This window comes from Catharus ustulatus, chromosome 31 (genome assembly GCF_009819885.2).
Source record: "Catharus ustulatus isolate bCatUst1 chromosome 31, bCatUst1.pri.v2, whole genome shotgun sequence".
NCBI classification, from domain to species: Eukaryota; Metazoa; Chordata; class Aves; order Passeriformes; family Turdidae; genus Catharus; species Catharus ustulatus.
In genome coordinates this window covers 510,637-537,444 of record NC_046251.1, presented here as the reverse complement: position 1 = coordinate 537,444, position 26,808 = coordinate 510,637, and the positions used below count along the sequence as shown (strand labels likewise).

Here is a 26,808-nt window from a genome sequence, read left to right as displayed (position 1 = left end):
TCCCCCCTGACCCCCCCTGACCCCCCCGACCCCCCCCCAGCCCAGGGCGATGCTCCGGGCCCCGGGACCCCCGCTGGGGCCGCCCCCCGCCCGCCTCCTCCTGCCCGACGCCGCCGCCGCCGCCGCCGCCGCCGCGCTCCGGCTGCTGCCGCCGCTGCCCGCGGTGAGCCCGGGGGGACCGGGGGGGTCCCCAGGGCTGGGAGGGACCGGGGGGGTTCGGGGGTACCGGTACCGGCGGTTTGAGGGTCCCGGTACCGGCGGGGTTGAGCTGGGCCGGGGATTCGGGGGAGATTCGGGGAGGTTCGGGGGGTCCCGGGAATGGAGGGGAAGGGGTGCTGGGGAGGGGGTCGTGGTGTTCTGGGGGGGTCCCCAAAACCGGGGGTGTCCGTGGGTCCCGGTACCGGCGGTTTGAGGGTCCCGGTACCGGCGGTTTGAGGGTTTCGGTACCGGCGGGGTTGAGCTGGGCCGGGAGTTCGGGGGAGATTCGGGGAGGTTCGGGGGGTCCCAGGAATGGAGGGGAAGGGGCTGGGGGGGAGTATCGTGGTGGCACGGGGGGGTCCTCACATCTGGGGGGGGTCCCCAAAGCCGGGGGGGTCCGGGGGTCCCGGTACCGGCGGTTTGAAGGTCCCGGTACCGGCGGGGTTGAGCCGGGCCGGGGGTTCGGGGGAGACTCGGGGAGGTTCGGAAGCGGCTTCGGGAGGTTCGGGGGTCCCGGGAATGGAGGGGAAGGGGTGGTGGGGAGGGGGTCGTGGTGACACGGGAGGGTCCCCAAAGCCGGGGGGGTCCGGGGGTCCCGGTACCGGCCGTTCAGGGGTCCCGGTACCGGCGGTTTGAAGGTCCCGGTACTGACGGGGTTGAGCCGGGCCGGGGTTCGGGGGAAATTCGGGGAGGTTCGGAAGCGGCTCCGGGAGGTTCGGGGGTCCTAGGAATGGAGGGGAAGGGGTTGGGGTGGGGGTCGCGGTGTCCTGGGGGGTTTTAGGGGGTTCTGAGGGGTTTTTGGGGGGTCTCGGGGGTTTCTGGGCAGTCCCGGTACCGGCGGTTCGGGGGATGCGGGAGATGCGGGACTGAGCCGGGCCGGGGGTTCGGAAGCGGCTCCGGGAGGTTCGGAGGGTCCCAGGAATGGAGGGGAGGGGTTTTTGGGGGGTCGTGGTGTCCCAGAGGGTCCCCACATCCGGGGGGGGCCGGGGGTCTCCGTACCGGCAATTCGGGGGTCCCGGTACCGGGGGGGTTGAGCTGGGCCGGGGGTTCGGGGCAGGTTCGGGGAGGTTCGGAAGCGGCTCCGGGAGGTTCGGGGGTCCCGGGAATGGAGGGGAGGGGGTTGGGGTGGGTGTCGCGGTGTCCCGGAGGGTCCCCAAAGCCGGGGGGGTCCGGGGGTCCCGGTACCGGCGGTTTGAGGGTCCCGGTACCGGCGGGGTTGAGCTGGGCCGGGGGTTCGGGGCCGGTTCGGGGCCGGTTCGGGGGGTCCCGGTAACGGAGGGGTCGCGGTGTCCCGGGCGGAACCGGGCCTGGGGGGTTCGGGGGGTCCCGGTTCTGGGGGGGTTCTGGGGGGTTCTGGGGGGTTCGGCGGTTCCGCTTCGGCGGCCGCGAGGGGCGCGCGGGGTCCCGGTGGTTTTGGGGAGGGGGCGGAGCTGCCCCGGCCCCTCTCGGCCGCCGTACCGGGACCCCCTCCCCCAAAATCCCCCCAGGACCCCCTAAAAATTCCCCCCGGGACAAATCCGGGACCCCCGAACCCCCCGGGACCCCAAAACTGATTGGGGAGGGGTCCCGGGACCCCAAAACCTCGCGGGGGATCCCAGGACCCCGAAACCGTTTGAGGAGGGGTCTCGAGATTCCAAAACCTCTCGGGGACCCCCAAAATCGGGCAGGGGGGATCTCGGGACCCCCAAAATCTCACGAGGGGAACTCAGGACCCCCCAAAACCGATTGGGGAGGGGTCCCGGGACCCCAAAATCGAGCGGGGGGAACTCAGGACCCCCAGAACCGGGCAGGGGGGATCCCGGGACCCCAAAACCTCACGGGACCCCCAAAATCGAGCCCGGGGCAACTCGGAACCCCCAAAACCGATTGGGGAGGGGTCCCGGGACCCCAAAATCGAGCAGAGGGGAACTCGGAACCCCCAAAACCGATGGGGAGGGGTCCCGGGGCCCCCCAGGTCCCCTCCCCCCGAGGCGGGGGCGGGGGCGCGGTCCCGGTTCCGTCCCGGCCCCTCCCGGTCCCGCGGGGTTGGGTGGGGAGGGGTCGGGGCTGCGGGGCGGGGGAGGGGCGGGGGGGGCGGAATTTGGGATTTTGGGGGGGCTACGGGAGGAATTTGGGGTTTTTAGAGGGGCTGGAGGCTGATTTTGGGTTTTTGGGGGGGGCTAGGGGCAAATTTGTGGGTTTTTAGAGGGGTGGGGACTGATTTTGGGGTTTTTTTGGGGGGTGGAGGCGAATTTTGGGGTTTTTTCGGGGGTCTGGGGGCGAATTTTGGGGTTTTTTGGGGGGGCTGGGGGCGGATTTTGGGGATTTTGGGGGAGCTGGGGGCGAATTTTGGGGATTTTGGGGGGTCTGGGGGCAGATTTTGGGGGTTTTTGGGGGTGCTGGGGGGGTTGTGGGGAAGTTCTGGGGTTTTTTTGGGGGTGTTTTGGGATTTTGGTGTTTTTTTGGGGGGGTTGTTGGGGTTTTTTGGGGTGCAGGGGGGGAATTTTGGGGTTCTGACCCCCCCTCCTCCAGATGGAGCCGGGTCTGGGGCAGATTTTGGGGGTTTGGGGCCAGTCTGGGGGGGATTTTGGGGTTTTTGGGGTGCTGACCCCCCCCAGATGGAGCTGCTGCCCAGGGGGTCCTGGGGTCATTTTTGGGGTTTTGGGGGGGTTGTTTTGGGGGCTATTTTGGGGTTTTTTGGGTTATTTTGTGGATTTTTTTATATTTTGGGATGCTGATTCCCCCCCCGTGCCCCCTCCCCAGATGGAGCTGCTGCCCAAGGGGGGTTGGGCTCAGTTTTTGGGGTTTTTCGGGTATTTTGGGGGGATATTTTGGGGTTTTGGGGGTGTATTTTTACGTTTTTGGGGTAGTTTTGGGTTTTTTTGGGGTGCTGACCCCCCCCGTGCCCCCTCCCCAGATGGAGCCACTGCCCAAGGGGGGCTGGAGTCAGTTTTTGGGGTGTTTTGGGGTTTTTTTGGGGTATTTTGGGGTGCTGACCCCTCCCCAGATGGAGCCGCTGCCCAGGGGGTCCTGGGATCATTTTTTGGGGTATTTTGCGGGGATATTTTGGGTTTTTTGGGGGAGTATTTTTAGGTTTTGTGGGTATTTTGGGATATTTTGGGGTGCTGACCCCTCTGTGTCCCCCTCCCCAGATGGAGCCGCTGCCCAAGGGGGTCCTGGGGTCAGTTTTTGGGGGGGGTTTATCGGATACAGGGGTTTTTTGGGGTGTTGTTTTGGTGTGTTTTGGGTTTTTTGGTGTATTTTGGGTTTTTTTGGGGTTCTGACCCCCCCCCCGTGCCCCTCCCCAGATGGAGCCGCTGCCCAAGTGGGTCCTGGGATCATTTTTGGCGTATTTTGGGGTTTTTTGGGGTGTTGTTTTGGTGTGTTTTGGGTTTTTTTGGGGGGTATTTTTAGGTTTTTGGGATATTTTGGTGTATTTTGGGGTGCTGACCCCCCCTCTGTGCCCCCTCCCCAGATGGAGCCGCTGCCCAAGGGGGGCTGGGGGCAGTTTTTGGGGTATTTTGGGGTATTTTGGGATATTTTGGGGTGCTGACCCCCCCTCTGTGCCCCCTCCCCAGATGGAACCGCTGCCCAAGGGGGGCTGGGGGCAGTTTTTGGGGTATTTTGGTGTTTTGAGGGGGTTTTTTTGGTGTATTTTGGGGTTTTTTGGGGTATTTTGGGATATTTTGGGGTGCTGACCCCCCCCCCGTGCCCCCTCCCCAGATGGAGCCGCTGCCCAAGGGGGTCCTGGGATCATTTTTTGGGGGGGTTTTGGGGGGGTTTATCGGATACAGGGTTTTTTTGGGGGGTTGTTTTGGGGTTTTTTGGGGGGTATTTTTAGGTTTTTGGGATATTTTGGGTTTTTTGGGGTGCTGACCCCCCCCTCTGTGCCCCCTCCCCAGATGGAGCCGCTGCCCAAGGGGGTCCTGGGGGCTCTGGCCAAGCCGCGGCGCCCGGTGATCGCCTGCAGCGTCTGCCAGATCCGCTTCAACTCCGAGGTGGGACCCCAAAAACGGAACCCCAAAAACAGGGACCCCAAAAACAGGGAACCCCAAAAACGGGGACACCCCCCAAAAACAGGGAACCCTAAACTGGGACCCCAAAAACAGGGACACCCCCAAAAACAGAGACACCCCAAATCTGGGACACCCCAAAACCCAGAACCCCCAAACCTGGGACACCCCAAAACCAGGGACACCCCAAATGTGGGACACCCCCCAAAAACGGGACCCCAAAATCAGGACCCAAAAACACCGGGAACCCCAAATCAAGACCCCTAAACTGGGACCCCAAAATTGGGAACCCCAAAACTGGGAACCCCATAAACAGGGACACCTCAAAAACCGGGACAGCCCAAATCTGGGACACCCCAAAAACAGGGATCCCCTAATGTGGGAACCTAAAACTGGGACCCCCAACCTGGGACTCACCAAAAAACAGGGAACCCCAAACTTGGGACACCCCAAAACTGGGAACCCCAAAACCGGGACCCCAAAACTTGGGCCAGACCCCCGGGGACCCCAAAACCAGGGAACCCCAAACTGGGAACCCCAAAACCGGGACCCCAAAACCTGGACACCCCAAAAGACAGGGAACCCCAAACTTGGGACACCCAAAACTCAGAACCCCATAAACAGGGACACCCCCCCAAAAAACAGGGAACTCCAAAACCCAGAACCCTCAAACCTGGGACACCCCAAAACAGGAAACTCCAAAAACCAGGAACCCCAAAACCTGAAACAGACCCCTGGGACACCCCAAACCCAGGACCCCGTAAACAGGAACCCCAAAAACTGGGACACCCCAAAAAACGGGGACATCCAAAAACCGGGACCCCAAAACGGGGACATTCAAAAAAACCGGGACAGCCCAAATCTGGGACACCCCAAAAACAGGGATCCCCTAATGTGGGAACCTAAAACTGGGACCCCAAACCTGGGACTCCCCAAAGCTGGGACAGCCCCGGGTGGCACCGCGGTGGCACAGGGGGTGGAGGAGGTGACACGGGGGTGACACCGGGGTGTCGCGGGATGTGCCCGCTGTGCCCCAGGGGTGTGACCGGGGGGTGTGACACAATGTCCCAGGGGTGGTGACAATGTCCCAGGGTGTGACACAATGTGCTAGGGGTGTGACCAGGGGTGTGACAGTGTCGCAGGGGTGTGACACTGTGACCCCGGGGTGTGACACAATGTCCCAGGGTGTGACACAATGTCCCAGGGGTGGTGACAGTGTCCCAGGGTGTGATACAATGTGCCAGGGTGTGACCAGGGGTGTGACAGTGTCGCAGGGGTGTGACACTGTGACCCCGGGGTGTGATACAATGTCTCAGGGGTGGTGACAATGTCTCAGGGTGTGACACAATGTCCCAGGGGTGTGACCAGGGGTGTGACAATGTCCCAGGGGTGTGACAATGTCTCAGGGTGTGACACAATGTGCCAGGGGTGTGACCAGGGGTGTGGCGCTGTCCCTCGGGGGTGTGACAATGTCCCGGGGGTGTGACCCAGGGTGTGACAGTGTCCCCGTGTCCCGGGCTGTGTCCCGATGCTGTGACACTGTCCCCTGGCTGTGTCCCTTCGATGTGTCCTGGGTTTGTGTCCCCAAGCTGTCCCGGTGCTGTGACACTGTCCCCTGGCTGTCCCTGTGCTCTGACCGTGTCCCCTGGCTGTCCCCTCGCTGTCCTGGTGTCCCTGACCGTGTCCCCTGCTGTCCCCGCTGTCCCCTGGCTGTCCCCTCGCTGTCCCCTCACCCTGACCGTGTCCCCTCTCTGTCCCCTCTCTCTGACCGTGTCCCTGCTGTCCCCTCTCTGTCCCCTCTCTGTCCCCTCTCTGTCCCCTCGCTGTCCCCTCGCTGTCCCCATGTCCCTGACTGTGTCCCCTCTCTGTCCCCTTGCTGTCCCCTCGCTGTCCCCTCACTCTCACCGTGTCCCCTCTCTGTCCCCTCTCTGTCCCCTCTCTGTCCCCATGTCCCTGACCGTGTCCCCTCTCTGTCCCCTCTCTCTGACCATGTCCCTCACTGTCCCCGCTGTCCCCAGAGCCAGGCCGCCGCTCACTACCAGGGCAATCGCCACGCTCGGCGCCTCAAGGGGCTCGAGGCCGCCCGGGCCCGGCGGGGGGGGGACCCTGGGGAGCCCCCGGAGCCCCCCCCGGCCGGGGACCCCCCCGAGCGCTCAGGTGGGTGCTGGGACCCCTCCCCAAATTATCTCCATTCCTGGGACACCCCAATAACCCCCCCAGACCCCCCCAGGGACCCCCCCGAGCGCTCAGGTGGGTGCTGGGACCCCTCCCCAAATTATCCCCCTACTGGGACACCCCAATAACCCCGCAGGGACCCCCTCAGGGACCCTCTGAACACCCCAATAACCCCCAGGGACCCCCATAAGCTGCCCCAAATTCCCCTCAAAATCCCCCCTTATCACCCCCCCAAGAAACAACCCCATAACCCCCCAAAATTCCCCCAAATTCCCCCCCTGTGACCCTCCCTCTGCCCACCCCCACCAGGGGAGCAGCCCCCCAAAATCCCCTTATAAACCCCCCAAATTCCTCAATAACTCCCCCAAAATACCCCAATAAACACCCCCAGAACCCCCCCAGAACCCCCCAAAATCCCCCAAATCCGCCCCATAATCCCCATTTTTTCCCCCTCCCCAGGGGAGCAGCCCCCCAAAATCCCCCCCCAAATTCCTCCATAACCCCCCTGTAACTCCATTTTTCCCCCCCAGAACCCCCCAAACCCCCCCAAAATTCCTCAATAACTCCCATTTCCCCCCCCAGGGGAGCAGCCCCCCGCCCCCGCCGCCCCCGGCGCCCCCGGCCCCCCCTCGCCCCCCGCCCCTCCCCCCGGGGGGGTCCCAGAGCCGGGGGGGGCCCGGGGGGGTCCCGGGGGGGCCGAGGAGGAGGAGGAGGAGCGAGCCAAGGCCAAGCGGCTCCTGTACTGCGCCCTCTGCAAGGTGGCCGTGAACTCGCTCAGCCAGCTGGAGGCGCACAACAAAGGTGGGGACAGGGGGACAGTGGGGACAGGGACAGGGGGACAGGGACAGGGACATGGGGACAATGATGGGGACAGAGACAGGGATGGGGACAGGGGGACAGGGACATGGGGACAGGGACAGGGACATGGGAACAGCAACAAGGATACAGGGACAGGGGGACACTGGGGACAGGGACAGGAAGATGGGGACAGCCATGGGGACAGGGGGACAATGGGGACGTGGGGACGTGGGGACACTGGGGGCAATGGGGACAGAGACATTGGGACATGGGGACAGGGATACAGGGACATGGGGACAGCCATGGGGACAGGGACAGGGATGGGGACAGGGGGACAGGGACATGGGGACAGGGACAGGGACATGGGGACAATGGGGACATGGGGACAGGGACAGGGACATGGGGACAATGGGGACATGGGGACAATGGGGACCCTGGGGGCAATGGGGACACTGAAGACATGGGGACAGTGGGGAGACGAGGACAAGGACACAGGGACAGGGACACAGGGGCAGTGGTGACATGGGGACAGCCATGGGGACATGGACACGGGGACATGGCAACAGGGACATGGGGACATGGGGACAATGGGGACAACGGGGACAGGGACATGGAGACAGCAATGGGGACATGGGGACATTGACAGGGACAGGGACATTGGGACAATGGGGACAGGGGGAGAGTGGGAATAATGAGACACGGGGACAGCGATGGGGACACAGGGACAGGGACACGGGGACAGGGGGACAGCAATGGGGACAAGGACAGGAATGGGGACACAGGGACAGGGAGGTGAACAGGGACATGGGGACAGGGGGACAGCAATGGGGACAAGAACAGGGACATGGAGACAGTGGGGACAGTGGGCACAGGTTTTGGGGTCCCAGGGCCGGGTTTGGGGTTTGGGGTTTGGGGTTCAGGGCTGGGTTCCCCCCCAGGTACGAAGCACAAGACCCTGGTCGAGGCTCGCTCGGGGCTCAGTTTGGGGTTCAGGGCTGGGTCTGGGGTCTCAGGGGGGTCCCAGGCTGGGTTTGGGGTTCAGGACTGGGTTTGGGGTTCAGGCTGGTTTGGGGTTTGGGGTTTGGGGTTCACTCTCAGCCCCCCCAGGCACGAAGCACAAGACCCTGGTCGAGGCTCGCTCGGGGCCGGGTTTGGGGTCTCAGGGGGGGTTCCCAGGGCTGGGTTTAGGGTTCAGGCTGGTTCGGGGTTTGGGGTTTGGGGTTCAGGGCCGGGTTTGGGGTCCCAGGCTGGGTTTGGGGTTCAGGGCCGGGTTTGGGGTCCCAGGCTGGGTTTGGGGTTCAGGCTGGGTTTGGGGTTTGGGGTTCAGGGCTGGGTTTGGGGTTTGGGGTTCAGGCTGGGTTTGGGATTTGGGGTTCAGGGCTGGGTTCCCCCCCAGGCACGAAGCACAAGACCCTGGTCGAGGCTCGCTCGGGGCTGGGTTTGGGGTCTCAGGGGGATCCCAGGCCGGGTTTGGGGTTCAGGGCTGGGTTTGGGGTTTGGGGCCGGGTTTGGGGTTTGGGGTTCAGGCTGGTTTGGGGTTTGGGGTTTGGGGTTCAGGGCTGGGTTCCCCCCCAGGCACGAAGCACAAGACCCTGGTCGAGGCTCGCTCGGGGCTGGGTTTGGGGTCCCAGGGGGGGTTTGGGATTTGGGGTTCAGGGCTGGGTTCCCCCCCAGGCACGAAGCACAAGACCCTGGTCGAGGCTCGCTCGGGGCTGGGTTTGGGGTTCAGGGGGGGTTCCCAGGGCTGGGTTTGGGGTTTGGGGTTTGGGTTCACTCTCAGCCCCCCCAGGTACGAAGCACAAGACCCTGGTCGAGGCTCGCTCGGGGCTCGGCCCCATCCGGGCGTTCCCGCGGGGAGGGGGCGGCTCCGGGACCCCCCCGGCCGAGACCCCCGAGCGCTCCTTCCACTGCCAGATCTGCAACGTGCGCCTCAACTCCGAGCTGCAGCTCAAGCAGGTGGGGCTGGGGACCCCAAATCCCCCTGAGTGACCCCAAATCCCAACAGAGATCCCAATTCCCAACAGGGACCCCAAATCCCAACAGGGACCCCAAATCCCAGCAGGGACCCCAAATCCCCCTGAGTGACCCCAAATACCAACAGGGACCCCAAATCCCCCTGAGTGACCCCAAATACCAACAGAGATCCAAAATCCTGGCAGGGATCCCCGGGGACCCCAAATTCCCCCCAGAGTGACCCCAGACCCCCTCAGTGATCCCAAATCCCAGCAGGGACTCCAAATCTCAGCAGGGATTTCCCTGAGTGACCCCAAATTCCCCCAGAATGACCCCAGACCCTCCCAGTGACCCCAAGTCTTACTGGGATCCCCCTGAGTGACCCTAAATCCAAACAGGGACCCCCAGGGACCCCAAATCCCCCCCAGAGCAACCCCAAATCCCAACAGGGACCCCAAATCCGGGCAGGGACCCCCTGAGTGACCCTAAATCCCCCCCAGAATGACCCCAGACCCCCCCAGTGACCCCAAATCCTACTGGGATCCCCCTGAGTGACCCTAAATCCAAATAGGGACCCCAAATCCGGGCAGAGACCCCCCCAGGGACCCCAAATCTCCCTGAGTGACCCTAAATCCCAACAGAGACCCCAAATCCCAGCAAGGACCCCCCGAGTGACCCTAAATCCTGGCAGGGACCCCTCAGAGACCCCAAATTCCCCCCAGAGTGACCCCAAGTCTTACTGACATCCCCCTGAGTGACCCTAAATCCCAACAGGGACCCCCAGGGACCCCAAATCTCCCTGAGTGACCCCCAATATCCCCCAGAGTGACCCCAGACCCCCCCAGAGACCCCAAATCCCAACAGGGATCCCCCTGAGTGACCCTAAATCCCATCAGGGACCCCAAATCCCAACAGAGACCCCAAATCCTGGCAAGGACCCCCTGAGTGACCCTAATTCCCCCCCACAATGACCCCAGAACCCCCCAGTGACTCCAGATCCTACTGGGATCCCCCTGAGTGACCCTAAATCCAGACAGGGACCCCAAATCCCAACAGAGACCCCCCTAGATTGACCTCAAATCCCAGCAGGGAATCCTGAACTGACCCTGGGATTCCTGAAGTGACCCCAGATCCCCCCTGAGTGACCCCAGATTCTCCCAGAGTGACCCCAGACTGACCCTGGGATCCCCAGAGTGACCCCAAATCCTGGCAGGAATCCCCAAAACTGTCCCTGGGACCCCCGAACTTTCCCCAAATCCCTGCAGGGATCCCAAAAATCAGCCCCAGGACCCCCGAACTGACCCCAAATCCCTCCAGGAATCCCCAAAATTGTCCCTGGGATCCTCGAACTTTCCCCAAATCCCAGCAGGGGTCCCAAAAATCAGCTCCAGGACCCCAAAACTGCTGCCAGGGATCCCCAAACCGCCCCCAAATCCCTGCAGGGACCCCAAATCTCCCCCCAGAGTGACCCCAGACCCCCCCAATGACCCCAAATCCCTGCAGGGAACCCCTGAACCGACCCGAAATCATGTCAGGAATTCCTGAACCGACCCCAAATCCTCCGGGAATCCCCTGAACTGACCCTGGGACCCCCGAACTTTCCCCAAATCCCTGCAGGGACCCCAAAAATCAGCCCCAGGACCCCCAAACTGACCCCAAATCCCTCCAGGAATCCCCAAAACTGTCCCTGGGATCCTCGAACTTTCCCCAAATCCCAGCAGGGATCCCAAAAATCAGCCCCAGGACCCCCAAATTCCTGCCAGGGATCCCCAAACCACCCCCAAATCCCAGCAGGGACCCCAAATCCCCCCCAGAGTGACCCCAGACCCCCCCAATGACCCCAAATTCCAGCAGGGACCCCTGAACTGACCCTGGGATCCTCGAACTTTCCCCAAATCCCAGCAGGGATCCCCAAAATCAGCCCCAGAACCCCCCAGATTGACCCTAAATCCTCTTAGGGACCCCTGAACTGACCCTGGGACCCCCAAACCGCCCCCAAATCCCTGAAGGGACCCCAAAAATCAGCCCCAGGACCCCCCAGATTGACCCCAAATCCTTTCAGGGACCCCCAAATCCCCCCCAGAGTGACCCCAGACCCCCCCAGTGACCCCCAAATCCCAACAGGGACCCCTGAACTGACCCTGGGACCCCCAAGCCGACCCCAAATCCCTGCAGGGACCCCCAAAATCCGTCCCAGGACCCCCGAACTGACCCCAAATCCCAGCAGGGATCCCAAAAATCCATCCCAGGACTCCCCAGATTGACCCCAAATCCTCTTAGGGACCCCTGAACTGACCCTGGGACCCCCAAACCACCCCCAAATCCTTTCAGGGACCCCCAGCCCCCCCAGGTTTGGGGTCCCCCTGACCCCCCCGTGCCCCCCCAGCACATTTCCAGCCGCAGGCACCGCGACGGGGTGGCCGGAAAACCCAACCCCCTCCTGGGGAGGCACAAAAAACCCCGGAGCCCCCCCGAGCTGGTGAGGGGGCAGCGGGTTGGGGGGCTGGGGGGGGGTTTGGGGGGGTCCTGGGGGGTGAGGGGGGCTCCTGGGGGGTCCTGGGGAGGCTTGGGGGGTCCTGAGGGGTCCTGAGGGGGGTTTGGGGTCCCCTGGGAGGGTCTGGGAGTGTCCTGGGGGGCCTCTAGGGGTGTCCTGGGGGGTGTCCCGTGAGACTGAGGGGTCTGGGGGGGTCCCTGGGGGGGTCTGGGGTTGCCCTGGGGGGACTTGGGGTCATCTCTGGGGGTGTCCTTGGGGGTTTTGGGGTGTCCTGGGGCGTGTCCCATGAGACTGAGGGGTCTCTGGGGGGTCTCTGGGGTGTCCCTGGGGGTCTCTGGGTGGGTTTGGGGTCTCTGTGTGTCCCGGGGGTCCCCGGGGGGAGTCTCTGGGGTGACTCTGGTGGTCTCTCGGTGTCCCTGGGTATCCCCGGGGGTCTCTGGGGTGTCTCTGGGTGTCTCTGGGGGTCTCTGGGATATCCCTGGGGTGTCTCTGGGTGTCCCTGGTGGTCTCTGAGGGGTCCCTGGGTGTCCCTGCGGTATCCCTCGGGGTCTCTGGGTGGGTTTGGGGTCTCTGTGTGTCCCGGGGGGTCTCTGGGGTGTCCCTGGGCTATCCCGGGGGTCTCCCGGGTGTCTCTGGGGGTCTCTGTGGTACCCCTGGGTGTCCCTGGGCCATCCTGGGAGTGTCCCCGGGGGTCTCTGGGTGTCTCTGGGGGGGTTTGGGGTATCCCTTGGGGTCTCTGTGGTATCCCTTGGGGTCTCTGTGGTATCCCTTGGGGTCTCTGGGGTGTCCCTGGGGGTCTCTGGGGGTCTCTGGGTGGGTTTGGGGTATCCCTTGGGGTCTCTGGGTGGGTTTGGGGTATCTCTGGGGTATCCCTGGAGGGGTTTCTGGTGTCCCTGGGTATCCCTGGGGGTGTCCCCGGGGGTCTCTGGGTGGGTTTGGGGTCTCTGTGTGTCCCGGGGGTCCCTGGGGGTGTCCCTGGTGTCCCCCATCGGTCCCATCCCCCCTGACCCCCCCTGTCCCCCCAGGCGCTGCCGTTCCCGAAGGATCTGCCCAAGGCCCTGGCGGGGGGGGGGCTCCTCCCGCCCCCCCTGGCCCTCGCTGCCGCCGCCGCCGCCGCCATGGCCGCGCCCCCCCTGGCCCTGCGACCCCCGGGACCCCCCGGACCCCCCGGACCCCCCGGACCCCCCCTCCTGCCCGGGCCCCCCCTGGCCCCCGCCCTGCTCCGGCCAGCGCCCGGCCCGCTCCGGCCAGCGCACGCACCGCTGCTGTTCTCACCTTATTGAGGGACAGAGGGGACAGAGGGGACAGTGACAGGGACAGAGGGGACAGCAGGGACAGGGACAGACACAGCGCCCGGCCCGCTCCGGCCAGCGCACGCCCCGCTGCTCTTCTCACCTTATTGAGGGACAGGGACAGAGGGGACAATGGGGACAGGGACAGGGACAGCAGGGACAGGGACAGGGACAGACACAGCGCACGCACCGCTGCTCCTCTCACCGTACTGAGGGACAGAGGGGACACTGGGGACAGTGACAGTGACAGGGACAGCAGGGACAGGGACAGGGACAGACACAGCGCCCGGCCCGCTCCGGCCAGCGCACGCACCGCTGCTCTTCTCACCGTACTGAGGGGGACAGGGATGGGGACAGAGGGGACAGGGACAGAGGGGACAGGGACAGGGACAGACACAGCGCCTGGCCCGCTCCGGCCAGCGCACGCACCGCTGCTGTTCTCGCCCTACTGAGGGACAGAGGGGACACTGGGGACAGCAGGGACAGTGACAGGGACAGACTCAGCACGCACCGCTGCTCTTCTCACCCTACTGAGGGACAGAGGGGACAAAGGGGACAGGGACAGTGACAGGGACAGACACAGCGCACGCACCGCTGCTCCTCTCACCTTATTGAGGGGGACAGGGACACTGGGGACAGTGACAGGGACAGCAGGGACAGGGACAGGGACAGACACAGCGCCCGGCCCGCTCCGGCCAGCGCACGCCCCGCTGCTCTTCTCACCTTATTGAGGGACAGAGGGGACAGAGGGGACAGGGACAGGGGGGACAGGGACAGAGGGGACAGGGACAGGGACAGTGACACTGACAGACACAGCGCACGCCCCGCTGCTCTTCTCGCCGTATTGAGGGACAGAGGGGACAGAGGGGACAGAGGGACAGAGGGGACAGGGATAGAGGGGACAGCAGGGATAGGGACAGGGATGGGGACACTGGGGACAGGGACAGACACAGCGCACGCACCGCTGCTGTTCTCGCCCTACTGAGGGATGGGGACAGAGGGGACAGTGGGGACACTGGGGACAGTGACAGGGACAGCAGGGACAGGGACAGCACGCACCGCTGCTCTTCTCGCCCTATTGAGGGACAGAGGGGACAGGGATGGGGACAATGGGGACAGTGACAATGGGGACAGGGACAAGGACAATGGGGACAGTGACAATGGGGACAGGGACAAGGACAGAGCACGCACCGCTGCTGTTCTCACCGTACTGAGGGATGAGGACAGGGACAGTGATGGGGACAGTGACAATGACAATGGGGACAGTGACAAACACAGCACGCCCCGCTGCTCTTCTCGCCGTACTGAGCGGGACCAGAACTGGGACAGAAGGGTCGGGGACACCCTGAGAGTGACGGTGACACCCCTGGGAATGGCAGTGACACCCCGAGAGTGACGGTGACAATCCTGGGAATGGTAGTGACGGTGACACCCCTGGGAATGGCAGTGACACCCCCAGCAGTGACAGTGACACCCCCAGCAGTGACAGTGACAATCCTGGGGGTGACAGTGACAATCCTGGGGGGACAATTCCCCTGGAACACCCCCTCCCCCCCCTGGAAAAACCTGGAACAATTCCTTGGGAAAATCCTGGAACGACCCCGGGAACAACCGGACAACAACGAAAACAACAAAAACAACAACAACAACAAATAACAATGGGACAGCAAAAACAACAACCACCAGACAACACCAACAACAGGACAACAACAACTGGACAACAACAACAGCAATGGGACAATAACAACAACCAGACAACAACAAACAACAACAGCAACAATGGGACAACAACAACAACAACAACAACCAACGCCTGGCAACGGTTGCCTGGCAACGCTTAATGAGCAACTGCCCGGTGATGGTCACTCAGTGATGGTCACTCAGTGATGGTCACCATGGCAGTGGTCACTCAGTGATGGTCACTCAGTGACGGTCACTCAGTGAGGGTCACTCCCTGTGGTCACTCAGTGACGTTCATTCAGTGATGGTCACCATGGCAGTGGTCACTCAGTGATGGTCACTCAGTGAGGGTCACTCACAGGTGGTCACTCAGTGACGGTCACCATGGCAGTGGTCACGTGGTGATGGTCACTCAGTGATGGTCACTCACAGGCGGTCACTCAGTGATGTTCATTCAGTGATGGTCACCATGGCAGTGGTCACTCGGTGATGGTCACTCAGTGACGGTCACTCACAGGCAGTCATTCAGTGATGGTCACCATGGCAGTGGTCACTCGGTGATGGTCACTCGGTGAGGGTCACCATGGCAGTGGTCATGTGGTGACGGTCACTCACAGGTGATGGTCACCATGGTAGTGGTCACTCAGTGAGGGTCACTCACTGTGGTCACTCAGTGACGTTCATTCAGTGACGGTCACCATGGCAGTGGTCACTCAGTGATGGTCACTCAGTGACAGTCACTCCCTGTGGTCACTCCCTGCCCTGGCGGTCACCATGGCAACCCCCAGCATCTCCTCCCTGACAACGGTTTCCATGGCAACGGGACCCGCATCCTGCCTGGCAACCGGGCCTTCCCCCCCCCCCAACGGTTGCCTGGCAACCGCCCCTGGCAACGGCTGCACCCAGAGCTGCACGTGGCAACCGTCTCCCAGCAACCGTCTCCTAGCAACGCCCCCCCATTCCCGGGCTCAGCGATTTTATTTTTTATTTTTATTTTTTATTTTATTTTATTTTGAACTGGAATTCGGGAGATTTGGCGGGAAAACAACGAGCCCCCCCCTCCCCCCCCCCTCCCCCCCCGGCCCCACTGCACAAACCCCGGGGACCGGGACCCCCCCGGGGTGGGGGGGGGGGTCCCCAAAATCCCCCCCAAACCCCCCCCGGCACCTCAGGGATCTGCTCAGCAATCAGTGATGGCTCCAGGGACGGGACCCCCCCCCCGGGACCCCTCCCCCACCTCCGGGACCCCCCCCCAGACCCCCCCACCCCCCCCCCCCAAGCCATGAGCTCTTGCACTGAGGGCAGCGAGCCCCGCACACACCTGGGGGGGGGGACCCCAAAATCCCCCCCCCCCCAAATTCCTTCCCCCCTCCCCAAATCCGGGCCCAGCCCATTGCAATAATGAGGGGGGGGCTGGGGCACCCCCTCCCCCTGTAAATAACGCCCCCCCCCCCCCCCACCACACACACATGGTACGGCCCTACAAGCACTGTGCCCCCCCCTCCCCAAAATCCCCAAAATTCCCAAAATCCTGCACCCCCCCCAGCACTGTGACCCCCCCCCAAAAAAATCCTGCACCCCCCTCCATCACTGTGACCCCTCCCCAAATTCTGCACAACCCCCCCATCACTGTGACCCCCCCCAAAAAAAAAAATAAATCCTGCACCCCCCCAGCACTGTGACCCCCTCCTCAAAATTCTGTGACCCCCCCCAAAAAAAAAAATCCTGCACACCCCCCCCCAAAAAATCTGCACAGCCCCCCCATCACTGTGACACCCCCTCCCCAAATTCTGCACCCCCCCACTATCACTGTGCCCCCCCTTATCACTACAGCCCCCCCCCTCCAAATCTTGCACTGACCCCCCCCCTCACCTTGCACTGACCCCCCCCTCCCCAATTTTGGGCCCCCCCCACCTTGCACTGACCCCCCCTCCCCAATTTTGGCCCCCCCCCACCTTGCACTGACCCCCCCTCCCCAATTTTGGGCCCCCCCCCACCTTGCACTGACCCCCCCTCCCCAATTTTGGGCCCCCCCCAATCCAAACTGTGATTAAAGCAAAGCAATAGCGGGTGGGGGGGGGTTGGGGGGGGGTCTCTGTGTCCCCCCCTCCCCAAAATCTGCCTGTCCTTGTCCCCCTGAGTGTCCCCCCCCCTCTCCTGTGACCCCCCCCCGGCTTCACCCCAATAAATGACGAGGTTTGAGCTCGGCTCTTGTGGCTGTGGGGGGCTTGGGGGGGGGGGGGGGTCGTGGGGGATTTGGGGGGGGTCGTGGGGGATTTAGGGGGGTCTTGGAGGGGCCCCAGAGGGAGTTTGGGGGGTCCCAGGGGGATTAAAGTGACCCCAAGGGGGTCCCGGGTGGATTTTGGGGTCCTGGATGGATTTGGGGGTTCCCAGGGGGGTCCCAGAGGAATTTGGGGGGTCCCAGGGGGGTCCTGGATGGATTTGGGGATCTCCAGAGGGGTCCTGGGTGGATTTTGGGGTCCCTTAGGGGGTCCTGGATGGTTTTGAGGCGTTCCCAGGGGGTCCCGAGTTGGTTTTGGGGTCCTGGGGGGGAATTTGGGGGTCCCTAAGGGGGTCCTGGATGGATTTGGGGATCCCCAGGGGGGGTCCTGGGTGGATTTTGGGGTCCCCAGAGGAATTTGGGGATCCCCAGGAGGGTCCTGGGTGGATTTTGGGGTCCTGGGTGGATTAAAGTGACCCCAGGAGGATCCAGGGGGGTCCTGAGGTGGATTTGGGGATCCCCAGGGGGGTCATGGATGGATTTGGGGGTTCCCAGGGGGGTCTCGAGTTGGTTTTGGGGTCGCCAGAGGAATTTGGGGGTGCCCAGGGGGGTCCTGGATGGATTTCAGGGCTCCCAGGGGGGAACCCGGGTGGATTTTGGGGTCCCCAGAGGAATTTGGGGATCCCCAGAGGGGTCTCGAGTTGGTTTTGGGGTCCTGGGGGGGAATTTGGGGGTTCCCAAGAGGGTCCTGGATGGATTTGGGGTTCCCAGGGGGATTAAAGTGACTCCAGGAGGATCCTGGGGGGGGTCTCGGGTGGATTTTGGGGTCCCCAGGGGAATTTGGGGGTCATCAAGAGGGTCCTGGATGGATTTGGGGGTCCCCAGGGGGGTCTCGAGTTCGTTTTGGGGTCCTGGGGGGGAATTTGGGGGTCCCCAGAGGAATTTGGGGGTCCCCAAGAGGGTCCTGGATGGATTTGGGGGTTCCCAGGGGGGTCCCGAGTGAGGAAGCTCCACATCCGCCCTTAATGTCCCCCCTAAACCCCCCGAGATCACCCCCCAAATCACTCCAAACACCCCCCAGACCCCCCCCAAAATCCCCCCTAGACCCCCTGAGATTCCCCCAAATCCCCCCAGACCCCCCCAAATTCCCCCAGACCCCCCAGACCCCTCCCCAAATCCCCCCAGGCCCCTCGGGGGCGGCGCAGGCACAGAGGAGGCAGCACACGGTGGGGGGGGGGGCACTGGCGTGTTTGGGGGGGTCCTGGGGGGTCCCAGGAATTTTGGGGTGTCCTGGGGGTCCCAGGGGGGGTCCCAGAATCCCAGAAGTTTTTGGGGGTCCCAGGGGGGTCCCCCTAACGCAGCAGGGACCACTTGATCTGCTCCTTCGCCGACTGCAGCACCTGGGGGGACACACGGGTGAGGGGGGACAATGGGGACAAGGGGGGACACTTGGGGACATGGAGGGGACAAGGGAGGGACAGCTGGGGGGACAGACAGGTAAGGGGGGGACACCTGGGGACACTTAGGGACAAGGGGGAGAGAAGGGGGGGGACACTTGGGGACACTTGGGGACAAGAGAGGGACACTTGGGGACAAGGGGGGACACCTGTGGACACTTGGGGACATGGGGGGGACACCTGGGGGGACAAGGCGGGGACAAGGGGACACCTGGGGACATTTGGGGACACCTGGGGACACTTGGGGACAAGGGGGAGACAAGAGAGGGACAGCTGGGGGGACACTTGGGGACAGGTTGGAGACACTTGGGGACACTCGGGACATTTGGGGACATTTGGGGATGGCAGGGGGACACCTGGGGACACTCAGGACACCTGAGGATACTTGGGGACATTTGGGGACATTCTGGGGGGTCCTACCTGTGTCACCGTCTGCTCGGTCAGGGGCACGTCCTCGCCCTGTGACAGAGGGACAGAGGGACAGGGACAGAGGGGACAAAGGGACACAGGGACAGAGGGGACAGAGGGACAGAGGGGACAGAGGGGACAGAGGTGACAGTGAGTGCCTGCGGCAGGGGGGGCACCCAGGACACCCCAGACCTCCAAAATCCCCCAAAATCCCCCCCAAAAAAAACCCAAATCCCCCCAAATAAAAATCAAATCCCCCCCCAAAAAATCCCAAATTCCCCCCAACAAACCCCAAACCCCAAAAATCCCCCAAATCCCCCCCCAAAAAAACCCAAATCACAAAAAATCCCCCCGAAAACCCCAGACCCCCCAAAAAAACCCAAATCCCAAAATCCCCCCAAATCCCCCCCAAAACAAACCCCAAATATCCCCCCAAATCCCCCCCAGCCCCTCCAAATCCCCCCAAATTCCCCCCAAAAAACCCAAACCCCCCCAAATACCACCCCCAAAAAAATCCCAAACCTCAAAAATCCCCCCAAATCCCCCCCCAAAAAAATCCCCCAAACCCACCCAAACCCCCCAAACCCCCCCCATTTCCCCCCCACCCCCCGTACCCTCACGGCCACCCTGTGCACAACTTGCTGGGGGTCGCTCTCCAGGATGACCCTGAGGGGACACGGGGACACCTCAGCACGGGGGGGACACAGGGGGGGTGACAGAACCCAGGGGGGTGGCACTGAGGGGGTGACAGCCCCCCAGAAGGGGTGACAGACCTCAGGGGAGGTGACAAGAGGTGACAGCCCCCCCAGGGAAGGTGACAATCCCCAGGGGAGGTGACAGCCCCAAGGAGAGGTGACAAGGGGTGACAGCCCACCCAGGGAGGGGTGACAAGGGGTGACAGACCCCAAGAAGGTGGTGACAATCCCCAAGAAGAGGTGACAGCCCACAGGGGGAGGTGACAAGGGGTGACAGTTCCCAGGGGAGGTGACAGCCCCGCAGGAAGGTGACAGCACCCAAGGGAGGTGACACCACCCAAGGAGGGGTGACAGTTCCCAAGGAAAGGTGACAGACCCCAGAGGAGATGACAAGGGGTAACAGTTCCCAGGGGGAGGTGACAGCACCCAAGAAGAGGTGACAGCCCCCAAGGAGAAGTGACAGCCCCTCAGGGAGGGGTGACAAGGGGTGACAGCCCCCAAGGGAAGTGACAAGGGGTGACAGTCCCCAAGGAGGGGTGACAGCCCCAAGAAGAGGTGACAGACCCCTCAAGGAGGGGTGACAGTCCCCAAGGGAGGTGACAAGGGGTGACAGCCCCTCCAGGGGAGGTGACAGACCCCAGGGGGAGGTGACAGCCCCCCAGACAGGTGACAAGGGGTGACAGTCCCCAAGGGAGGTGACAGTCCCCAAGGAGGGGTGACAGGGGGTGACAGCCCCCAAGGAGAGGTGACAGGGGGTGACAGCCCCCAAGGAGAGGTGACAGCACCCCCAGGAAAGTGACACCACTCAAGGAGAGGTGACAGCACCCAGGGGAGGTGACAGACCCCTCAAGGAGGGGGTGACAGCCCCCCCAGGAAGGTGACAGTCCCCCAGGGGAGGTGACAAGGGGTGACAGCCCCAGGGGGAGGTGACAGCCCCAAGGGAGGTGACAGGGGTGACAGCCCCAAGGGAGGTGACAGGGGTGACAGTCCCCAAGGGAGGTGACAGTCTCCAAGGGAGGTGACAGGGGGTGACAGTCCCCAGGGGAGGTGACAGGGGGTGCCACCCCAGCCCCACCCTCCGTCCACACGATCTCGTCCACGGCCAGGAACAGCCCCTCCATGTTGTCCAGCAGCGCCCGGCGCTCCACGTTCTTCCTGCGGGAGGGGACACCTGGGGACACCTGGGGACACCTGGGGACACCTGGGGACACCTGGGGACAGCCCCCAGGGCACGGGGACAGCCCCCAGGGACACCCCAGGGCACGGGGACAGCCCCAAAGGGACATTCCAGGACATGGGGACAGCCCCAAACAAGGGATCCCTCCCCCCCAGTCCCCAGGTCTGTCCCCAGGTGTTCCCCCAGATGTCCCCAGATGTCCCCAGATGTCCCCTGGTGTCCCCAGGTGTCCCCCCTACCTCAGCATTTGGCTCAGGGAGTCGAACAGGCAGTTGAGCACGGCCGTGAGCATCAGCTGGGGACACACAGGGGACAGTGAGGACACAGGGGACACAGGGGACACACAGGGACACAGGGGACACACAGGGGACAGCAGGGACACAGGGGACAGCAGGAACACACAGGGGACACAGGGGACACACAGGGGACAGCAGGGACACAGGGACACAGGGGACACACAGGGGACACACAGGGTCACAGGCAGTGTCACGCTGCCACCCCATGGTCCCCCTGCCCTTCTCTGTCCTGTCACCACCCTGGATGTCCCCACAGTCTCCCTGCAGTGTCACCCATGTCCCCAATGCCCGCCATGCCCCCACAGTGTCCCCAATGTCTGCCATGTCCCTGCAATGTCCCCACAGTGTCTCCTCAGTGTCCTTGCAGTGTTCCTCATGTCCCCAGTGTCCCCACAGTGTCCCCAATGTCTGTCATGTCCCCAATGTCCCCACAGTGTCCCCATGTCCCCCAATGTCTGCCCATGTCCCCAATGTCCCCACAGTGTCCCCATGTCCCCAATGTCTGCCATGTCCCCAATGTCCCCACAGTGTCCCCATGTCCCAATGTCTGCCATGTACCCAGTGTCCCCACAGTGGTCCCCAGTGTCTGCCATGGCCCTGCAATGTCCCCATGTCCCCAATGTCCCTGCAGTGTCACCCATGTCCCCCACAGTGTCCCCATTGTCCCCCACGTCCCCAGTGTACCCTGTGTCCCCACAGTGTCCCTATGTCCCCATGTCATCTCAGTGTCCCCATGTCCCCAGGGTGTCCCCATATCCCCCATGTCCCTGCAGTGTCCCCCATGTCCGCCATGTCCCCATGTCCCCAGGGGTGTCCCCAGGGGTGTCCCCAGGGTGTCCCCATGTCCCCTGGTTGTCCCCCGTGTGTCCCCAGGGTGTCCCCACCTCGTTCTGGTGGGCGCTGCCGATGACGTACGCAGTACAGGTCGATGCTGCCCTTGTACACCACGGTGAGCCCGTCCAGGAGGCGCGATCTCACCTGGGGACAGCCACCCTGTCACCTGTCCCCAGAGCCACCCCTGTCCCCTGTGTCCCCTGTGTCCCCAGGGACAGCCACCCTGTCACCTGTCCCCAGAGCCACCCCCAGCCCTGTCCCCAGAGCCACCCCCTGTCCCCAAGGGACACCCCACGGTGAGCCCGTCCAGGAGCGCGATCTCACCTGGGGACAGCCACCCTGTCACCATGTCACCTGTCCCTGTGTGCCCTGTGTCCCCAGGGCCACTCCTGTCCCTGTCCCGTGTCCCCAGAGCCACCCCCTGTCCCCAGGGCCACCCACGGTGAGCCCGTCCAGGAGCGCGATCTCACCTGGGGACAGCCACCCTGTCCACCGTGTCACCTGTGTCCCCAGGGCCACCCCCTGTCCTCAGGGCCACCCACAGCCACCCTGTCACCTGTCCCTGTCCCCTGTCCCCAGAGCCACCCCTGTCCCCTGTGTCCCCAGGGCCACCCCACGGTGAGCCCGTCCAAGGAGCGCGATCTCACCTGGGGACAGCACCGTGTCACCTGTCCCAGAGCCACCCCCTGTCCCCTGTGTCCCCTGTCCCGAGGGCCACCCCCTGTCCCTGTCCCCTGTGTCCCTGTCCCCAGGGCCACCCCTGTCCCCTGTCCCCTGTCCCCAGGGCCACCCCACGGTGAGCCCGTCCAGGAGCGCGATCTCACCTGGGGACAGCCACCGTGTCACCTGTCCCTGTGTCCCCAGAGCCACTCCCTGTCCCCAGGGCCACCCCTGTCCCGTGTCCCTGTGTCCCCAGAGCCACCCCCAGCCCTGTCCCCAGGGCCACCCCTGTCCCTGTGTCCCCTGTCCCCAGGGACACCCCCAGCCCAGTCCCCAGGGCCACCCCTGTCCCTGTCCCCGTGTCACTCACTGTCACTGCGGTGTGTCTTGCTGAAGATGTTCTTCTCGAAGGCGCGCTGCTCCTTCACGCTGGGGTACGTGTCATCGTAGTACTGGGGACACGGGGACAGCGGGGACGTTGGGGACATGGGGACAGCGGGGGGGTGTTGGGGACAGCGGGGACATCAGGGACAGCGGGGACATTGGGGACATTGGGGACAGCAGGGACATCGAGGACAGGGACATCGGCCACCCCTTGACACCTGGGCCACCCACTCTGTCCCCTCACTGTCCCCTGGTGTCCCCACCTTGGCGAAGAGCCGCTCGCCGTCGTTGTCCAGGATGATGATGGCCTTGACCGTGTACAGGGACGGCTCCTGGGGGGACAGGGACAGCAGTGCCACCACCCCCACGGGGACAGGGACAGCGGTGCCACCACCCCCACGGGGACAGGAACAGTGCCACCACCCTCATGGGGACAGGGACACTGCCACCACCCCCATGGGGACAGGGACAGCGGTGCCACCACCCCCATGGGGACAGGGACAGTGCCACCCCCATGGGGACAGGGACAGTGCCACCACCCCCACAGGGACACTGCCACCACCCCCACGGGGACAGGGACAGCGGTGCCACCACCCTCATGGGGACAGGGACACTGCCACCACCCCCACAGGGACAGTGTCACTCCCAGCCTGAGGACACTGTCACTGCCACCCCCATAGGGACAGGGACACCCCGTGTCACCCAAGGTGAGGGACACTGCAGGAGGCTGTGCCAGGGGTCATGGCAGCTGTCACCATGTCCCTTTGTCATCGTGTCCCTGTCCCCATGTCCCCATGTCCCCCTGTCCCCGTGTCACTGTCACTGTCTCCATGTCCCCATCCCCATGTCACTGTCACTGTCCTCATGTCACTGTCCCTGTCCCCGTGTCCCCATCACTGTCCCCATGTCCTGTCTCCATTTCACCGTCCCCATGTCACTGTCACTGTCCCCCTGTCCCTGTCCCCCTGTCCCTGTCCCTGTCCCCCTGTCACTGCCACTATCCCCATGTCCCTGTACCCCTGTCCCTGTCCCCATGTCCCTGTCCCCCTGTCCCTGTCCCTGTCCCTGTCCCATGTCACTGTCACTATCCCCATGTCCCTGTCCCTGTCCCCATGTCCCCTCCCTGTCCCTGTCCCCATCCCTGTCCCCCTGTCCCTGTCCCTGTCCCCCTGTCCCTATGTCACTGTCCCCATCCCTGTCCCTGTCCCTATCCCTGTCCCCCTGTCCCTGTCCCTGTCCCCTCCCTGTCCCTGTCCCCGTGCCGTCGCTCCAGGCCCCCGGGACCAAGTTCTGTGATGCACTGACTGCCCAGAGCCACAGCCGGAGTGTAGGACAGAACCTCGGCCCGGGGACCCTCGGGTCACCAGGGCCACCAAGGCCACCAGGGCCACCAGGGCCACCACGGCCACCAACAGCCACCATGGCTACCAATGGTCACTAATGGTCACCAGGGCCACCAGGGCCACCAGAGCCACCAATGGTCACTAATGGTCACCAGGGCCACCCAGGACACCGCTACTGGGCCACGTCCCCCCATTTCCCTCCCAGTTTCCCCCAGTTTCCCCTCCCAGTTTCCTCCCAGTTTCCCTCCCAGTTCCCCCCCAGTTCCCTCCAGTTCCTCTCAGTTTCCCCATTTCCCTCCCAGTTCCCCCCATTTCCTCCAGCTTCCCCAGTTTCCCCCCCAGTTTCCCCCCAGTTCCCCCCCAGTTTCCCCCCAGTTCCCCCCCAGTTCCCCCCATTTCCTCCCAGTTTCCCCAGTTCCCCCCTCACTCCCCCCAGTTCCCCCCCGCCCCCTCCCCTCAGCCCGCCCCCCCCCTTACCCACTGCCCCCCCCCGGCTGTGGCGCGGCCCCCTTTGCCCGCGTTCCCTCCCAGTTCTCCCCATTTCCTCCCAGTTTCGCCCCCATTTCCCCCCAGTTCCGCCATCCCCCGCTCCCCCCTCAGCCTACCAGCACCAGCGCCTCCATTTTGCCTCCCGCGCTGCCGACGTGGAGCCGGAAGAGCTCCCGCCGCTGATTGGCTGCTTGCCTGCCAATCACTCTCTTTGGCCCCACCCCGCCAGGCTGATTGGTTCAACTCTGCCTCGAACCCACCAATCGCTGCGCGCTCCCCAGCGGTGGGCGGGCCAAACTTTTCCCGCAGCTTCCCTATACGGCCGATGATTGGAGAAGCCACCCGTCCATCAGCGCCGCACGGCGCTCAGCTGAAGCGGAGGGGGCGGTGCAGTTCCCATAGTGACGCGGAGAAGCGCTGACGTCACCCTTTTGCTGGAGCGGGTTGTGATTGGCTGGCTAAGCGAGCACTCGTGACCGGAAGCGAGGCAGTTTCTTACGCCGGTCACGCCCCCTCAACGGTGATCACGGCCCTGTGGGCGGGGCCGCACGTGACCTTTGGTCACCTGGGGTCGTGAGGGGACACTGGGGACTTTTGGGGACATTTGGGGACACTGGGGACATTGCGGGACCGGGGAGACTGGGGACATAGGAGGGGACCTTGGGGACATTGTGGATATTGAGGACATTGGGACATGGAGGGGACATCGCGGATATTTGGGGACACTGGGGACATGTGGGGACATTGGGGACACAGCAGAATTCCACGAGGCCACCAAGGGGAGGTGACAATGCCACCAGGGGGCACCCGGACCACCCGCTCTTGGGGACGGGGACATTGGCGGTGTCACCTCCCGGGTGTTGGGGGACACTTGGGGACAGGGGAGGGGACCCCTGTGTCCCCTCAGAGCTTCGGGGGCTGGGGTGGCCCCTGTGGCACCTGGGGACACTTGGGGACAGCGCTGTCACCGCACCATGAACCTGCTTCCGGGGGCACGGGCCGTGTCCGTGTGCACCTCTGTCACCCTGGGGTGACACATCCCGGTCCTTGGTGTCACACTCCTGCTGGCCCTGTCCCCTCCATCCCTGTCCCCACAGTGTCCCTGTCCCCTCCATGGCCGTTGTGTCCCCTCGATGGCTGTTGTGTCCCCATGGTGTCCCTGTCCCTTCCATGGCCATTCTGTCCCCTCCATCCCTGTCACAGTGTCCCTGTCCCCAGTGTCCCCATGGTGTCCCCTCAGTGTCCCTGTCCCTCCATGGCCGTTGTGTCCCCATGGTGTCCCTTTCCGTTGATGTCCCTGTCCCCTCAGTGTCCCCTCTTTGTCCCTGTCCCCTCTATGTCCGTTTTCTCCCCTCGGTGTCCCCTCAGTGTCCCCTCCACGGCTGTTGTGTCCCCACAGTGTCCCCTCGGTGTCCCTGTCCCCTTGATGTCCCCTCAATGTCCCTTTCCCCTCAGTGTCCCTGTCCCCACGGTGTCCCCATTCTGTCCCTGTCACCTCGATGTCCCATCTTTGTCCCTGTCCCCTCAGTGTCTCCATGGTGTCCCTGTCCCCTCAGTGTCCCCTCAATGTCCCTGTCCCCTCAGTGTCCCTGTCCCCTTGGTGTCCCCTCTTTGTCCCTGTCCCCTCGGTGTCTCCATGGTGTCCCTGTCCCCTCTATGTCCGTTTTGTCCCCTCGGTGTCCCCTCAATATCTCTGTCCCCTCAGTGTCCCCTCGGTGTCCCCTCAGTGTCCCTGTCCCCTCCATGGCTGTTGTGTCCCCATGGTGTCCCTTTCCCTGGATGTCCCATCAATGTCCCTTTCCCCTCAGTGTCCCCTCAATATCTCGGTCCCTTCAGTGTCCCCTCGGTGTCCCCTCAGTGTCCCCATTCTGTCCCTGTCCCCTCAGTGTCCCTGTCCCCTCCATGACGATTCTGTCCCTGTCCCCTCAGTGTCCCCTCAGTGTCCCTGTCCCCTTGTTGTCCCCTCGTTGTCCCCACAGTGTCCCCTCTCTGTCCCCTCAGTGTCCCTGTCCCCTCCACGTCCGTTTTGTCCCCTCGGTGTCCCTGTCCCCTCAGTGTCCCCATTCTGTCCCTGTCCCCTCAGTGTCCTCTCTTTGTCTCTGTCCCCTCAGTGTCCCCTCGGTGTCCCCTCGGTGTCCCCGTCCCCTCAGTGCCCCCGTCCCCTCCATGGCTGTTGTGTCCCCTCTCTGTCCCTCAGTGTCCCTGTCCCCTCTCTGTCCCTGTCCCTCAGTGTCCCCTTGGTGTCCCCTCAGTGTCCCCATT

General features: G+C 63.7%; 2 protein-coding genes across 2 annotated transcripts; one reads left to right on the top strand and one right to left on the bottom strand.

Annotated features, from left to right (window-relative positions):
* Positions 1-132: 132 nt before the first annotated feature.
* Positions 133-13,081, top strand: ZNF385A (zinc finger protein 385A). The gene is made up of 8 exons (XM_042780073.1): positions 133-163; positions 4,080-4,175; positions 6,209-6,347; positions 6,421-6,440; positions 7,016-7,166; positions 8,953-9,119; positions 11,503-11,595; positions 12,636-13,081. The coding sequence occupies exons 2-8, from the start codon at positions 4,080-4,082 to the stop codon at positions 12,891-12,893; spliced, it is 924 nt and encodes a 307-aa protein (XP_042636007.1). The 5' UTR covers positions 133-163; the 3' UTR covers positions 12,894-13,081.
* Positions 13,082-18,135: 5,054 nt separating this feature from the next.
* Positions 18,136-24,760, bottom strand: COPZ1 (COPI coat complex subunit zeta 1). Its single transcript, XM_033083310.1, is given in 11 exon segments — positions 18,136-18,203; positions 18,681-18,719; positions 19,283-19,334; positions 20,439-20,449; positions 20,452-20,518; positions 20,780-20,835; positions 21,721-21,753; positions 21,755-21,809; positions 22,697-22,782; positions 22,978-23,046; positions 24,663-24,760. Coding segments are annotated over 11 exon segments (534 nt in total). The 5' UTR covers positions 24,681-24,760; the 3' UTR covers positions 18,136-18,155.
* Between the last annotated feature and the right edge of the window lie 2,048 nt (positions 24,761-26,808).

What these genes read in the sequence shown, in the direction of transcription:
- ZNF385A (XM_042780073.1), top strand. Translation starts at nt 4,080, where the DNA reads ATGGAGCCGCTGCCCAAGGGGGTCCTGGGGGCTCTGGCCAAGCCGCGG. An exon ending in GGACCCCCCCGAGCGCTCAG is followed by an intron (nt 6,348 to 6,420) that starts GTGGGTGCTGGG and finishes AGACCCCCCCAG; the next exon opens with GGACCCCCCCGAGCGCTCAG. An exon ending in CCCGGAGCCCCCCCGAGCTG is followed by an intron (nt 11,596 to 12,635) that starts GTGAGGGGGCAG and finishes CTGTCCCCCCAG; the next exon opens with GCGCTGCCGTTCCCGAAGGA.